Raw genomic sequence first — 17,387 nt, forward strand, 5'->3', positions numbered from 1 at the left:
ATAAAAGCTATGAAGTGTATGAAGAACTTCTTGATATTGATAGTATTCACGGCACTACAACTGGGGCAAATATTTTTAAAGGAGTTGAAAATGCCATTAATAAAAAGAACCTTTGATGGAGAAATTTGAAATCTATAACAACTGATGGAGGCAAAAATATGTATGGTAAAAATAAAGGAGTGGTTGCACTTGTGTCGAAGGCTGTAGAAAATGATGGTGGTTCAAAACCATTAGTCTTACATTGTATCATTCATCAACAGTCCTTGTGCGGAAAATGTTTGGATATGTCTGAAGTTCTAAAACCAGTCATATCAGTTGTTAAATTCATCAGATCCACTGGGCTGAATCACCGACAATTCTGCGAGTTTATTCAACAGATTGGAGAAAATGATTCACCATATCATACTGCCGTACGCTGGCTTAGTTGCGGAAAAGTCCTTAAGCGCCTTTTTGAACTTCGAGCAGAGATCGAAATTTTTTCAAATGAGAAGCAGCGCCCTTTTGCCGATTTAGAAAATAGTGAATGGATGTGGAAGTTAGCCTTCTATGTCGATTTGACAAATCATATGAACGAACTGAATTTGAGATTGCAAGGAGAAAATCAGCTTCTCCCTGATTTATACACCAATATCAAATCCTTCAGGCAGAAAATAATACTATTTCAATCCCAATTAGGTAAAAAATGTTTCACACATTTTGAAACATGTGAAATATTCAGCCACACTACAGAGACTGAATTTCCCGTCAATTTTGCAATCGAAACTTTGAGTGCTTTGAAGATAAATTTTGATACTTGTTTTTCAGATTTTGATGTCATTGCGAATGAAATTAAGCTTTTTCAAAATCCTTTTGATTCTGACATTGAAACTTTGGCTCCGGAAGTCCAAATGGAAATTATTGATTTATGGTGCAGTGATATGCTTAAGAACAAATATCAAAATTCATCTTTGTTAGAATTTTATAAGAGTCTTCCACTGGAACAATTTGATAATTTGCATAAATTTGCTCGTAGGTTGTTTTCTGTTTTTGGTACTACTTACTTGTGCGAGAAAATGTTTTCCAAGATGAAGTACACAAAGAATGTTTACAGATCTCAATTAACCGATGAGCATCTTAAATCTCTTTTGATAATTGGTACAAGTAAAATTGATCCACTACTTGTCGGTGGAAAATCACAATTACATAAATCTCATTAGTGTTTTTGTTTTACTGTGATTCGTTTCAATTATTTGTTATTTAATAATATGCTTAAACTTAGATACTCAAGTTAAGTTTTCTTTGTCATCATTTCTGTCGTTAAGTTTTACCTTGCAAGTAAATAAAACTGAGTTATTATCATTCTGTGTTTTCTTCTTCAACTTATCACAGCAATAGTAACAACAATTAGGTAATCATTGGCTGTCGCGGGCCAGATTGATGACAGTAAATCATTGGCTGTCGCGGGCCGGATTGATGACACTGGCGGGCCGGATTTGGCCCGCGGGCCGTAGTTTGGAGACCCCTGCATTAGAGCATAATATGTAGATAGAGATATGAAAAAGAAATAGCGGTACATGCGAATCCCAATGAATTCTGGACGGGATCCACGATAGCAGTCGACCATTTCGAAATCAGAGGTGTGTTCACGACGGAATATCAACTATTTAATTATACCACTCTACATTGACGTATCCCCACTCGCATTGTCCGTGTGTTTGCTAGACCAATTCATCAGTATTAAAATGTTAGAGGATTTTTTATGTCTGAAGGAAGAGACTTTACGACGTCAAACCGCCACTGTCTGTGAGAAATTATTAAAAAATTTCTCTTTTGAAAAAATAAGACCTGTGTTTCCTTTTCACCATAAGGGCTTTGAAAATGAAATACATGCTTTGAATAAAAAAAACGACGAAGCTAATGCTATAAAGATCAAATGAATCACCTTGTTGTACCAAAAAATAGCCAAATCTCTAACTCATGCCGTACAAGGTTCACTGGCTTCAACAGCGGCACATAGGTACTGTTATTTCTCTATTTTTACTGTCTTCATTAATTGACTTTACACGTGGTTTATCCGAATTTTCACACTTCCGGGAGTTCTGAAAATATCCACATTTCTGTCTGTGACAGAACCGAACAGAATTGATTATTTAGATTTATTTAGATGTTACGAAACTCTTCAATATACTCAATACATCAGAATAACATAACAAAAATTAATATCACTGAAACCAACAAAAAATCGTAAAAAACTCGAGCAAAAACTTCCGTACAAACCCAGACGTAGAGATAGGTGGGCGTTATTTAGGTCGGATCGTATCGTTGTTCCTGTAGAACAACAAATAAGGAACCGAGGAATCGTCATACCTCAACCAACGGTTGAGGTATGGCGACGTGGAAGGCATAGTTATGTAGTGTCCCATTATGATATTTATGCCGTCGTGATACGCTTATCGGTGTATTGTCAAAGTTGGTCATTCTGTTTACATATCCATTATTTTTTGATACTCTAACCTTCCACACACCACTTGAATCATTGCCCGTTACAGATTTATTTATTCTCTTCCTTCGGGAACGTGAAACTTTTAGAGTTCACAAGAAATTACTTCAATCGTTATGGACTGCCTGCTACCTAATACATAACAATAATAATAATAATAATAATTTTTATTTCAAAAATATGCCGACTATTACAGCTTGTACACAGACAACATAGAATGAAATAATGTCAACAAAAAAAAAAAAAAGAAAAAGACTACATATACTCATAAATATATACACTTCTATAATTCAGTTTGGTCTAAATAGTCACTAACACTATATGGTTCTAAATCTATTAAATACTCAGGCAACAAATCAGTTGCATGAGTTCAAACGCCGCAAGAAGGGAAACGGTGGTTCAATCAAATGGTTAATATTCCGTGGCGAATAAATCTCTAGTTTTAAACTGGTAAGCTGCTATCGCGAACTCCGTACAGAATACATTACGATTCGTATGTACCGATATTTCTTTTTCACATCTGTATATCATAGTAAGAAAGATTTATTTGTTGAAGATTTTCATTTTTTTTTCACTCAATATATTACGAGGTATATTCAAAAAATAACGCAGAATTTTTAAATTTCACCGGTTTGGAGGGTCCGATTGTCCTTTTTTTTTAATTATAAATGCCCCTGAAGTATGTCAACATTTTCAACTGTATTCATTGTTTACAAAGTTTATGGTGAGTCTGTTATGAGTAAAAGTGTTTAAGAGTGGTATTAGCATTTCTAAAATGGTCGTTGAAGATAATGAACGCCCCGGATTCCCCGGTACATCATTAACCAATAAAAATGTGTGAAAAGTGAAAGAAAAAATTACGGACGAATAGAAGCAACGAACAGAAGTTGCTCAGGAGTCATTAAATGAAGTCAACGATGATGCAGAATCACTGAAGTATGTTATAACAGGTGACGAAACATGGGTTTGCAGATATGACATCGAAACTGAGGATCAGTCGTTCCAGTGAAGGCATTCTGGCTCGTCAAGACCGAAAAAGACTCGACATGAAGGTTATGCTCACTATGTTCTTCGATTTTAATGGCATAGTGCATTATGAATTCTAGTCACGAGGTCAAATGGTCAATAAGGAGTACTATCAGGATATCACTGCAAGCCTTTATTCATCAGCCACAAAATATTAACTGTCACCTGTTTCTACATAATGGAAACAGTATGCTCAATTCATTAAAATAAAACTAGCATGTACACTCCCGGAACAAATTGTCACAACACAAGACAGAACCATATGCTTTACTTACGTATTCCAAAATTCACCTTGACTCAGCATTTTCTTATTTATGAAAGTATTGAAGTATACAATCATTTTCCTACCATTTTAAAAAATAGCACAGATATCAAAAAGTTTCGAAGTACAGTTAAAGATCTTTTAATCAAAAAAGCTTATTATTTGATTCATGAATTCTACCATGATAACCTGTAAATTCTACTTGATTTTTCAATGTTCACCTAAACTCATCTGTCTTCCTAATGTTTTATTTGTGAAATTGCTATGTTTGCTTTTTTTATATTTTATGTCATGTATTGTATTTTGTATTCTTTATATTTTATGACATTCATTTAATTTTTTTACAAGACTCTGTCAATAAGATACTAATCTTCTAACAATAAAGCATATATTGATTGATTGATATCTATAAGTTCAACGCCATGGAGCAATCCGAAAAAAAAAAGCTCAGGTTTGTAAAAAAAAATAATTCATGTCTTTTGCATCACGATAATGAAACTGCTTATACTCCATTGGTGAACGACTTTTGAAAGGTCGTCATTTTACAAGCTCATATGACATTGAACGCGCATAACTGATACAGCCGAAGGTTATCCCAAATATCGAGTTTGAGAAGTTTTTCGTGGATCGGAAGAAGCGCTGGCACAAGTGGATAATATCTAATAGGGATTATTCTATTTTAAAGGCAACAACATTAATGTAGACGAATAAATATTGTTTTCAAAAAACGATAATTCCCGTTATTTTCTGAACATACCTACCTCTTATTCTACAGATTACTCCAATTTCGAAATTTAGTGCATATATATATATTTTTCAATTATATCAACTTCAGGCAGATTGTCATACAAACAAAGCAAATGCTGAATTTCATCCCAATTTCTGCTTAAAGAAAGCACAAATAGTAAACTTGGTACTTCCCTTAAGAAGAAAAAATGAAAATGAATTGAAATATCTGATAAATATGAAAATTATAAAGAAAACTTGACAAAAATAAAGTTTAACACATGTGACACCTGAAAGACATCGCCATGTTATAGTTTGAAAATACATCATATTTTATATTTTAATTTTCACTGTTCAATAAGTTAGTCTAAAGTACTTGATTTAATTTTAAATGAAGATAAGACATAATTGTTCTCATATTTACTTGAAGTTGACGAAATTTCTGGACTCTGTACTTTAGTATTACTTTGGTTCTGATCGTTGTAAAGCAGATGCCCTGGTAAAGCGGTATCAGAAAACTTGGGAATGTCTTGACCGGAATTAGCAATCATTTCCCAAATTCGACTGTTGGATTTCCATACCAAACTCTCCAATACAGTTTCTTCGATCTGAAAATGTACATGAATTTTAGCTCAAAACATTTTGCTGGATAACAGATTTTTTACAAGTTTGGGAAAGCTTGAATATTCAACAAAAAATGTATTGTTCAATATGACATTGATTGAATAACCAGCTAAATTTTCATTATACCTAATGTTTATTGACCGGTAAAAATTTTAACCAGACAACAAATTATTTACCAGGTTAAAGTTATTGAGTATTTTACTCTGGAAAAAAACACCAAAATTGAGGAATAAATTTTTGATGTCATCTGTTGAAAACTCATTACTGGGAATCATTGTTTTGTTAGTTTTTGTATTCAATTTCAGTTTATTCATTCTTAGATACAATTGATATATTTTCAATATGAGTTACTGTTTCATTAAAATCATGACCGCAACATGTTACCAAATAAATTTCGAAAATCTTAACTCTATACATAATTACTATCAAACACGCAATGGTTCTAGCACACTACCTTAAGGTATTCCAAAATTATCAACAATTGTACTTGAATAAGGGTTACCTGTTTTATACATTTGAGATCTATTACTGAGATATTCTTTGAACCAATTTAATACATTTCGTTAACGTAATATTTCAATTCATGAAGTAAAAGTTCCTTGTCCATTATCTCAAATGCTCCTTTAGAGTCGAGAAATACTGCCACTACATATTTACCAGCTACTTGATGATGAGCAAGTATTTGATACTTGCTTCCATTTAGAACTATTAATTGTAATCAATTTGGCACAAATGAAGTTCTCAAAAGCCAGTTTGATTACCCATAAATAGATCATTTTTATCGAAGTACAAAGTTACTTGATCCAAGAATACCTCCACAGCTGGAGATAAATATGTCAAAGCAATTTTCTGGGTTTCTTTACCGTGGTCTGCAGGTTTCGTCTACTACTGAGGTAGTATTATCAAAGGCGATGAGGTAACAGTCAAAGTTGATCTCATTATCATATTATGAATATTATCATTCATACTATCACCGATGATAATATAATACCGGGGACAAATTCCATCATTGTAATTTCTGCATTGAGAACAGCTCGAGCCTTCAACTGTTACCTCATCCCCTTTGATGTCTGCCGCAGTAGTGGACGAAACTTCAGGCATAGAAATCTGCAGACCATGGCCAAAGAACCTGGAAAATAGCTTTGACACGGTACTCAGTTATTTGTTCATGCACTATGTTTCTTAAATTTTCATTTCGACTATGTATTGTAACACTGATGTATAATTAGTAATGCAGCTCCACTATAAAACTACCTAAATATTGCCTTTATTTTTGAGAGAAAATATGGCAGATCTCCGTTATCAGTTATGCTTTCAAATCCAGGAAACTTAGATTCCACTGGTTAGGTTAGGTCCAAAATGAATGGGTCTATTCGACCCTTCACCGCAACCCGCAAGGGTTTATTGTGGCTCACACCTATTCACACTCGACCAAATAAACCCAGCTTCTTAACGAAGCCGATTAGTTTGTATGGTGAGTGGTCTTTCAGGTCAGATGGTAAGTACGGCTCTGCCGAACTCTTAAAACCTGATTCGGTTCCCAGTGGGGCAGGCACAAAATATATGCTCTGCTGATTCATTGTTAGTGGGGTAGTCGGATAGTCAAGGTTCAAGATTCCCACCTTGACATCTGCGACAACCTATATTCCACGGGTTTAATACTTTCCTGCTGATTAGTTTGTATAGTGAGTGGTCTTTCGGGTCAGATGGTAAGAGTACGGCTCTGCCGAACTCTAAAAACCTGATTCGGTCCTCAGTGGGACAGGCACAAAATATATGCTCTGCTGATTCATTGTTAATGAGGTAGTCGGATAGTCAAGGTTTAAGATTCCCACCTTGATACCTGCGACAACTTAGATTCCACTGGTTTAATACTTTCCTGAGACCATTTTCTTTGAGAGTTCTTAAAACTGGAAATCTGCTTTCAACAAAAGATAAAATATAGTCATTGGCAGTTCCTAGCCCACTCTTGATATAATGCAGTCGGTGCCAAAGACAATGCACTTGAAGTTCAAATGTTGCTTCTCACCTTTTATAGGTAGTTACTATAAGATAATATTTATTTGATTCAATTTTATTTTTAAAGTTATTTGATTTCAACATTCAAAGTGAATTAACAAACAATTCTTTTTATTCATTGATTTCATAACACCTCTTCATTAGCATTAGAAGGAACCTATTTTTTTATTTCAATAATTAGTGCTATCTCACTCAAAATTAGGCTTCAGTCCAATTGAATATCATTGTTAATTTCATTCACATTACTAAAGTTATCCAACCATTCATATTCAATCAGTTCCAAGTTTCTACCTTCTATGAAAAACATCATCAGTGTTCATATGAAAAAACTTACCTTATTCAAATATTTAACCATCTCCCTCCATAACTGATCTCTTGTTCGCACTATCAATTCTATAACTTTAACGAAATGAAAAGGCTGCACATCGAAGACATCTAGAAGCCAAGGGAATTTATTTGGAGAATTGTAACAAAACAAAACGATCTCCAAGCAACAGGTAAACATACATTCGTAGAAAAGTCCTTTTTCCACCAAAGCCTACAAAAGTTGAGGTAAAGAAAGTTTTAGAGAAAGTATATATTCCAATCAGATCAAAGCTTACTGAAATATCTGCTCGCATTGTTTTCTCGTTCTGCAAAATATTCTCTACAAACTTATAAAATAATGTAATGCCCATTTGCAATCTACTCTTCGCTTCTTCTTCGCCATTTTGTCCCGCATAAGCTGCTACGAATTTGTCCCCCAGAGAGGTGAGAATCTCTTGAATTTTTTGGCTGGGATCTGTTTGAGTTGACCTGAAAGATACAAAAATTGACACTGTTAACGCTCAAAAATATTTTGCCAAGTGCAGAAAAAGGGTAAACATAATTCATGACTTTTAAAAACATTGTCGATTTTATTCGATGTTTTTTCAAATTTAATTTCGGCAATTTTCATTACTACATACATTTTTCATTAAATTGAAAAAGGAATATTTTTAGGAGTGATTAAGGAGAATGCCTTTTGGCTTTCTACTTCTTCATCATTATTTAGAAAGTGGGAAGCTAAATGAAAAACATCAATAAAACTATTTACAAAGAATTGTAAAACACGCACACACATTTCTCTCAGACTCAAACTGGAAGAAAAAATCCATTTGAAACAAGTATTTTCAAATGTCATCATTGAATTTCAGGTATCATGCACAGGTACGCTACACAAAGTAATATATGAAAAAAGTATTAATAGAAAATTTCACTTGAGTGGAAAACTAGCAATCTAGAGAGAAGTTTTGGATGTCTGTATTTGAAAGGTAATTCAAATATATATAAAAATATATAATCTGACGATTTCCTCAAGTCGAAATAACAAAAATTCGTCGATAAAGTTTAATGCGTGCAGCTGTGTGATACCTATATTTCTCTATCTATTACTCTCTCCCTCCGTCCCCACTCTGAATTTTGTTGCCATGACGCCATCACAGCTGATCACAGAGACTAATTCGTGATGAAGATGATGAATAATTAATCAATTAATTGATGGATGAGCAGTTACTACGTGGTAGAAAATCATAATGAAGAAAAGAAAAATTAAAACTTTCTATGTTTTTACCACTTTTATTTGTAACTAACGTTACTGCAGTTTCGTCCTATAAGGACATATACATATATTGTATAAGTTTGAAAATGTCCTTATATATTGTATACGTTTGAAAATGTCCTCATAGGACGAAACTGGAGTAACGTTGGTTACGAATTAAAGTGGTAAAAAACATAGAAAGTTTCATTTCTTTTTTCTTCATTTATTAATCAATTGATTATAAAAAATTAAGTATTCTACTTAAAAAACATACACTTATTCATTTGCATGCTATTTCCTGAGCTTTTCAATTAATTAAGTTCAATGAATTAAAAAAAAAAAATTTTAAAATATTGTTTTTGTCAGATTAAGTGAATCCCTTTAGATAATCGTCAGATTATGAGACAGCATGTCTAAAACATAAAGATGAACAATATCGTTACCTTATTTCTAATAGGGCGTATCCCACAAAAATCCAGAATTGAGATTTTTGTATAGAATGCACAATAGGGGTCAGCTTCATCCAAATTCAATTTGTCGTAAAGCAAGTGAAACTTTAAATACTTCTTTATGCCGCCTTCTAATAGGTCGTATAAAAATCACCTGATTTTTTTATTTCTAATACGACGTATCTATCACTTCTCTATGGATGATGATACAGTTCATGTCGTGCATCGAGTGTGGAGTGCAGATTTTGCGTTTCATTCGTTTGTGTTCTTCAATTTAGTTGAGGGTAAGTATGACAAATGTTTATTGATATATTAATGCTTATTGTGATTGATATGTATGTTGGGAAATATTAGTCGATTGAATTTGAAAAGTGTTCAAAAATACGATGTTTGATACGTCCTATTGTGAAAATCGCCATGTTATGTGGCATACGTCCTATTAACAGATGTTCCTTGTATCCCTGTTCAAGCAGTGAAGTTATGTCCACAAATTCAAGCAAATTCGTTGTAATAAAAACAAAATTACAAGTTCACAACTTCACCATTTATAATTTGGAAACTCACGAATGCAAGAATTTTGTTTGGAACGAAACTGAAGGGGAACTTTGTTCATCGGTGTTTCCTACATGCATATTTAAGCACTTACAAGCAGTAGTTGAGAAGAAAAAAAGACCTATTGTGATTTATTCCGATAGTTGTGGATACCAAAATAAAAACCACATTTTGGCAAACGCCCTGTCACTTTTTGCATCAAAATATAATATAGTGATAGAGGAAAAGTACTTAGAGAAGGCTCACACTCAAATGGAGTGTGACGCTTCTCACAGTCTGATAGAAAGACATCTCAAAGGACGAGATATATTTTTACCGACTGACTATGTCTCTGTTATTCGCAATGCTAGGCAAAAACCGATGCCTTTAGATGTGGAATATCTGAGTCATAAATATTTCTTGGACTTCGATAATCCTAACATCATGAGATATAAATCTATAAGGCCTGGAAAGCGAAAGAATGACTTGAAAGTGGCAGATATCAGATGCATGAAATACACTCCAAATGGTGAAATTTTCTACAAGGTAAACTGAAGAGACGTATATTCCCCCCTTCCGCAAAGGCAAATGCCAATTGATGCTAATATCAATCCTGGCCCCCTTTACAAGGAAAGACTTCAACTGAAGAAGAAAAAGTGGATGCATCTGCAAGAAATGAAGCCAGTTCTACCATCAGATACCCACTGTTTTTATGACAATATAAAATACGAACAAGACGACTCCGTAGAAGAAACAAATTCTGTGTCAGCTGAAGCAGATGAGTTACAAGGTTTTAAAAAGCAAAAAAAAAGGCAGGCACAAAATAAACGGAAGAGAGAACAGAACGCTAGACCAAAGAACAAAGTTAATAATGGTAAGAAAAATAAATAAAGCAAAACCAGGAAGCTTGAAAAGTAGTTAGAAAATGGTAAAATTTTTGTTTGATGTTCAGTTGAAAAATTAATGTTTTTTATTATTTTTATATTAAATGGAAATTCTATTTCTATGGTCTTGTTATTCTTTATCAATAATGGGAAAACACTCGTATGATTCAATATTCAAATTATTTCAACAAGATGTCGTATACAATACATTGGTAATCAGCTAATTAGTCGTATGCCACATTCAAACTGTATTTTCGATTCCAAATGCTGAAATTAGTATGAGGAATGTAGAATATATATAACACTTTTGATATATCCATTTTCCACCAGCAAAATATGACTTGAATCTAACATATAACATTATTTCATTGTACTGTAAAATTACGTTTTTGGGGATACACCCCATTAGAAATAAGGTAACGATATATATCTTAATCTGATGCGCATGAGTATTTCAAAATGGCGAATTTTTTTTTGCACATTATAATAATGGCCGCGAGTTTGCGTCAGATCGAAATCGTCAAATTATTGAATGAGAGCTTTTTTTGTTGCACTTAATACCCCCTTAGAAAATCTGACGCGCTCGATTAAATTTTTTTTCTTTTCACTTCTAACCCTTACGTACAACCACCCACATCATGCAAACGATCAGATTAACATACCAACATTATTAAAAATACATAGGACATTGATGCTATCAATATCTTACGCGCTCGAGTATGTCCATGCAACAGTATTTTTTTACATATTTAAAAATCTATAGCCGCTTTCCCTACCGATGAAAAGGTATATATTATATAACATTTTTTTCTTCTTATCATCTAAGCTTTGCAACCTAATATGTCTCAATGACGCTCGAGTAAATCCCCATTTTGCATCGTGAGCTCCCCTGCTATAAGGACAGGACAGTTTTGAAATTCTATTTTTTTGAAATAACTGTGTTTATTTTTAGAAGTCAGATCAGCCATTAACGAGTTTTCAATTGTTTTGAGGATCTGCAAAATGATAAATATCATATCAAAAAAATATTTAAAACTCACCCCAGTTTATTACAATAAATATTTAAAACATTCACAATTCAATTTCTGACAATAATGAAGTTTCCTTACAAATTGATTCCTTATATGATGGAATGTTTCTGGGGTAATTTTGTAAGAAACACTTCCTATGTTAACCATGAACTCTGAAATAAACTGCAGTTGTGTAACATACACTTCAGATTTCACCACAGAAAAAATCTAAGGGTTTCATGTAATCCAGTGGGTCACTCCTCGGGACCAAGTTTGCTTATCCACTGGTTTAGATAATTGCCACCTAGCCACTTTCAAACCAGCCTGTCATAATTAGGAGGTACCTCATCTTGCTGAAACGTAACATCAATTGAAAACTCATTTGGGTTTGTCAGAAATGTTTCATGAAGTAGGAAACAAATTTGTAAACAGCTGTTGTATGAGTAATTGAAACTGTGGAAAGAAATATAAAAGGTTTGCACCTGCCTAGTTGAACGACTGGGGACAAGTAAAGATAATTTGGAGAGAAGCTCGGGGCTGGTACTCAGTACAGTGATAATTTCAAATAGAAGTATCAAGTCTCTGTGTTTTCGGCATGCCTCGAGAGAAGGTATGTTCAATATGCATTCTAATGCAACATACTCATAGTATAAACGCATCTTGAAGGCAATATATCTCAGAAAATTGTGCTGTACAGTTTCACTTTATGTGTAACGTAATGAGGGGACCAAACTGTGGAACAATAATCGCAACAATAATTGCAACAGCTTTTAGTTCAGAAGTATTTAAGCTCCTACATTGTTCCGTCGAGTGTAAGATGATATGACAGATATCGCAGGCCACCGATTTCTCGCCGATATTTTCGTCGCAGTTTGACCACTCATTTACAAATATTTTACCATTTCCGCTGGAGTATTAATGTGTGAGAAATATCGGTACTAATATTCCTGGACTAATGAACGCTTCACAAATCGGTAAAGTTCTTAACAAAACTCATTAATACAGTTAATTGTATGATTTTCACTAAAATATTTTATGCTTGAGAAAGCTATTGTTTAGCTAAACATGCGTCGCGGGTTTTGTGAAACCCTTTATAGTGAAAATCATACAATACTGTATTAACTAATTGTATTAATGAGTTTTAATATGGATTTTCATCAAGTATCGGCCAGTTCTATTCAATTAAGTTCTTATTAAGGAGAACGTAAACAGAAGTCAATTCTATATGAACTATTTAAATGGGGAACACTTACTCGAACAATTGCTTCAAAGTTTCGCTTGGACAGGGAGATCTGTTATTCAGAATGGCTTGCAGGCGTGTGATTTTCTGGTTGGTATTCCTGTCTGTTTGGAAAGGTGACACGTCTGCCTCTCTAGGGCCTAGATATTGCCTACCAGTAAGAGGAGTATCGAAAACATCTGATCCCCTTGGTGTAGCCTGGGAAAATAATCATTGAAAATGTTCTTTTTTGGTGAGAATTATTTGAACACTTACCACTGCTTCATTATTTCTTGGAGATGCCAAAACTGTGTTTTCACCTGTAAATTAGATGGATTGAAATCAATTATTTACTGAGTGGAATGAAAATAACTACCTGTTTCACGAAACGGTGATGCTCTGGCCCCTTGAGCAAAACAATTCATCTGTTGATGCTCTAACAACTGCCTCCGATATTCAGCTAAAATGACATTAAGAATGAAAATATTTTGCAGAAATAGAAATCAACTACCAACTTTTCTAATGTTTAACATAAAATCAACTTTATCAGTAACGATAATCTATAAAATAAACCTCACACTTACCTAAAAAAATTCTCTCATCGACCTCAGCTTTGCTCAACAACCGCGTTTCATAGGTGTTAGTAATATTCTTGAAGTTCTGTTCAAAAACGTCCCTGTTCAAAAACCCAATAAAAGTTGATCGGTCTGCCAAAACTGTCTCTGTCAGAACCAAAGTTGACATCAATGTCTTCATATCATACGTTTTCATATGCAGGGCGTCCGTCAACATCGAGGGAGACTTACAAAGATAGCTGATAATGCATGGAGCTTCAGAAGGCACAACGAAATCAGGCTGGTTCCAATTAGAAGGTAATCCCTCAAACTGTGGGTTCAACAGGTCACGTCTTTCAGTCAGGAAAGCATTTTTGAATGCCAAGTCCAAACATGCGTATAATAAATGGTAGGATTTTATCAATTCTGAGCTGTACTGGGAATCCTCACCTTTCAGGGTGATGAATAAGTTCCAAAGGAATTCAAACACTTTTGATGTGTTACATGATACTGGCCTGAAACCATAAACAAATAAGAAAAATGCAAGGTATCCAGAATGGATACCATTTCAACAGAAGAAGCAACTGTGTAGTGAAACGTGTTTTGATTAATGTTTATACTATGAAAATTGTTTAGTTATTAACATGGATAGTGTTATCAATTTTAATCAAGGAATGGGTCAGTGTATTCAAAATAAGTACATATGGTAAGTCAAAAAAACTAACAAACATATAAATAGACAATTACAATTAACCTTAATGTCATGGACATAAAACTTATACAGTGTGTAAAAGCCAAATGGAATAAATTCATTATTTCGGTTACAGTACATATTTTAATAAAATTCCTAAACACGTCAAGTTTAAATTATAATTTAACATACTTCAACAGAAAAATGCTAATTCTACCTTCAAACCCTCCAATTTTTCAAATGGGAAGTATAGGCTTGTGATATATCTTTTGAAACGTCTGTTCATTCTCTATTCAAAAATGTTATCGCTTTCAAGTTTATTGCAACAATTAAGATAAAATAAATTAAAATCATGTGGTTACCGAAATTTGATAAAATACACTCAAAACTTATTGCAATATACCAAAAACTTATTTCATGTTGAGGTATTGATAATAAGAAAGTAAGCAAAAACCATAGCAATGTTCTTTTTGGCATCCTTTAAAAAACTGTAAATAATTTCTGTGGCAACTTGTTTTGTATGTTACAACATTAGTTGTCAATATTTTAATTTAAGTTTAAAGTTCGTTAACTTCAAGTCTGACAAATGGTTAGATTAACGGAAATGCATAAAATAACAGTTTTACAAATGATTGGTTAAGAAGATAAAACCCGAACACAACAGGAAGTAGCTCGTGTAGTTCATGAGAAATTTCCTAATTTACTGCCCATATCTCAAGGAACAATAAGCAAAATAGAGAAGCAGTTTCGCGAGCTTGGTCATGTCGGGCAGATAAAAAAAGCAGCTGCCAATGCAATGAGTGATGAACTCAGCTTAGATGTGATGCTTGAGTTTGAGGAAAATCTACATACATCGAGTAGACAGGCATCCACTACATTCAATGTTAGTCATACATCAACAGTAAACATATTAAAAAAAAATAAAATGCATCTCTACTCAGGAGCTCATGGAAGACGATTTTGATAGAAGAACTTATTTTGGTGGGCAAATGATGGACATGTTGGATAACAATATCATCCAATTAGAAAACGTTATGTTTTCTGATGAGTGTAATTTGTCTCTTACTGATGATGCTAATCGGCAAAATTGCCGCTACTAGTCAACGGAAAATTCTTACTGGATGAGAGAAGAACACACGCAATACCCTAAAAATTATGTCATTCCAAGTTTAGCAAATTTATATCGTGATCCAGGAAACCCTCAAGTTCCAGTTAATACGATATGGTTTCAGCAGGCTGGAGCACCACCACATTACCAAGTTAATGTTCGGCAATACCTTGATACATAAGGAGCAATGTGTACAACACTAAACCTAACATCCATAGTTCTTTTTCGTAATCTACATTTCATTACGTTTTGCATTACATTTTAGTTTTTGAGTGTATTTTATCGAATTTCAGTAACCACATGATTTCAATTTATTCTATCTCAATTGTGGCAATAGGTAAACTTGAAAGCGATAACATTTTTGAAGAGAAAATGAAGATACCTTTCAAACGATACATCACAAACCTATACTTCCCATTTAAAAAATTGGGGGTTGTACCCGCCATTCGAAGGGGGTTGAAGGTAGGAGTGGCATTTTTACGTTGAAGAATGTCAAATTAGAATTTTCATTTGACGTGTTTCGAGTTTTTTTAAATATGTACAATAACCAAAATAATGAATTTATTCCATTTGGCTTTTACACACTGTATAAATGAAAACTACAGACTGGCTTAAATTGTCGTTTAAATATTCCTGCAGGCCGTAAAAGCACTTTCCAATGGAGAAAAGTTCATTCCATTTACAAAACACTGCATCCAATTTCAATTGTCTATATTTTGAATTGGGCTGTCTTGTAGGTGGCTTTCTCAACTGATCACCATAACGGGTTCATGAGAAGATCCATTGTTCAAGAAAAATTACAGGTTCTTTCTGACAAAAACCATACATTTATAAATATACACTGATGAAATATTCAACACAATCCTTTTTATTTAAACTGCTTTACGTCTATTTCGTTATTCCACATTAAAAATAATTCTCATAATCCTTTTTTGTGATTAAACGTGAACTTTTTAGGATATTCATTTTTGAAAACAGTCACCACACAATACATATTACACCTAATAATACAAATTATAGACCTTGGTAGGTAGATCCAAAGTGAGTGGATCTACTTAACCCACCACTAAAACCTGCGAGGCTTGTGGCTCATACCCATTCAAAATCAACCAAATGAATCCAGTTTCTCAACAATTACTTTGTTTGGTGAGTGATCTTTCCGTCCACCTGGCATAAGTGACTGTCAAATAACTTACCTTTGTTTTCTATTTCGATGTTTAGACTGATCCAAGTCCTGAGAAGTAGGAGGCAAAAAAATCCTAGAGAATAGTGGGTAGTATTCCTTGAAGGTGTTATGTGCTACTCCAAACGTATCTTCAAGATGTTTTATTTTTTCCTTCAAATCATTGTTCAATGGGGACATTTCTGACCACTTCCTAATGTTGTTGAAAAACTGAACGAAACTAAAAGACAGCCACCATAACACACCTATAAATCAAATTCAAACATGAAACTCACCTCAAGTTACTGTATCTGAGAAGACTTGTTAAGTTAATGCAGTTGCCTCTCACGACGGTGGAGAGTAAAGTGGGAGTTTCAACAGACTGGGAAGCAACAAAGACTGCACATCCTAGCCAATGTATGGACTCACCCTAAAACAGTGATTGAAATTACAAATCCAGACCACAATTCAACTTTACAACCAACCTCTAGCACAAAGTTTTTATTGATATCAGAAAACTTTTCCCAAGCAACCGTGGTAGTTCTAGGATCTAAAGACAACTTATTGCACAAATCTAACAGTTTCTTGTTCAGTTCGTCTTCTCCATCCGGTAAGACCATGTTGAAATCGAGCAATTCGCGGGCAGAAAGTTGAAAAAACCTAAGCTCTCCTACACCTCACTTTCTGATAAGAAATCCCTAAATAGGCGGGAAGCAGAAACTTTTCTTATGGAAAATAATCCTTTCATCTAGCTGGCGCGGACACGGCGCGAAAAAGAAAATAGCACATTAACCATTTCAAATCGGTGGGTTTGTTCAAGCGGGAATTTTTTTGATATCTTTTTTTGGGATATTTGGGACGAAAATAATATAACCTACAAACAACAAACACAAATACAACAATTTCAGTCCAAATTTGTTCCACGCACAACTTGGTAACTTTTGTTATAAGATACTACTGGATAGCAAACGATCAAAATAAATGAACTACAACATGAAAAATCTCGGAAAATAAAGTAAACAAACGAAGTATTCATACGACAAGTGTTCCCGCCCTTCTACGCGCCCATTGTGATGTCATATGTC

General features: G+C 33.9%; 1 protein-coding gene across 2 annotated transcripts in view; it reads right to left on the reverse strand.

Annotated features, from left to right (window-relative positions):
• The window catches only part of LOC111507324 (retinoblastoma-like protein 1), a 39,808-nt gene extending 22,421 nt beyond the window's left edge, over positions 1-17,387 (reverse strand). Inside the window, exons 1-11 of one of the 2 annotated variants that reach the window (XM_023162620.2) lie at positions 17,231-17,385; positions 16,788-17,176; positions 16,599-16,732; positions 16,337-16,543; positions 13,372-13,856; positions 13,164-13,247; positions 13,064-13,107; positions 12,822-13,006; positions 7,739-7,931; positions 7,471-7,674; positions 4,918-5,101 (exon numbers count right to left, since the gene is read on the reverse strand). In XM_023162620.2, the coding sequence (XP_023018388.1) occupies positions 4,918-5,101; positions 7,471-7,674; positions 7,739-7,931; positions 12,822-13,006; positions 13,064-13,107; positions 13,164-13,247; positions 13,372-13,856; positions 16,337-16,543; positions 16,599-16,732; positions 16,788-16,922 (1,855 nt within the window). In that variant the 5' untranslated portion in view covers positions 16,923-17,176; positions 17,231-17,385. Of the gene's footprint in view, positions 1-4,917; positions 5,102-7,470; positions 7,675-7,738; positions 7,932-12,821; positions 13,007-13,063; positions 13,108-13,163; positions 13,248-13,371; positions 13,857-16,336; positions 16,544-16,598; positions 16,733-16,787 lie in introns of both variants that reach the window. The other variant, XM_023162621.2, reaches the window with a different exon arrangement.

The sequence above is a fragment of the Leptinotarsa decemlineata genome, unplaced genomic scaffold (genome assembly GCF_025532065.1).
Source record: "Leptinotarsa decemlineata unplaced genomic scaffold, Ldec_3_MD MMD2_tig00078422_RagTag_RagTag, whole genome shotgun sequence".
NCBI lineage: Eukaryota > Metazoa > Arthropoda > Insecta > Coleoptera > Chrysomelidae > Leptinotarsa > Leptinotarsa decemlineata.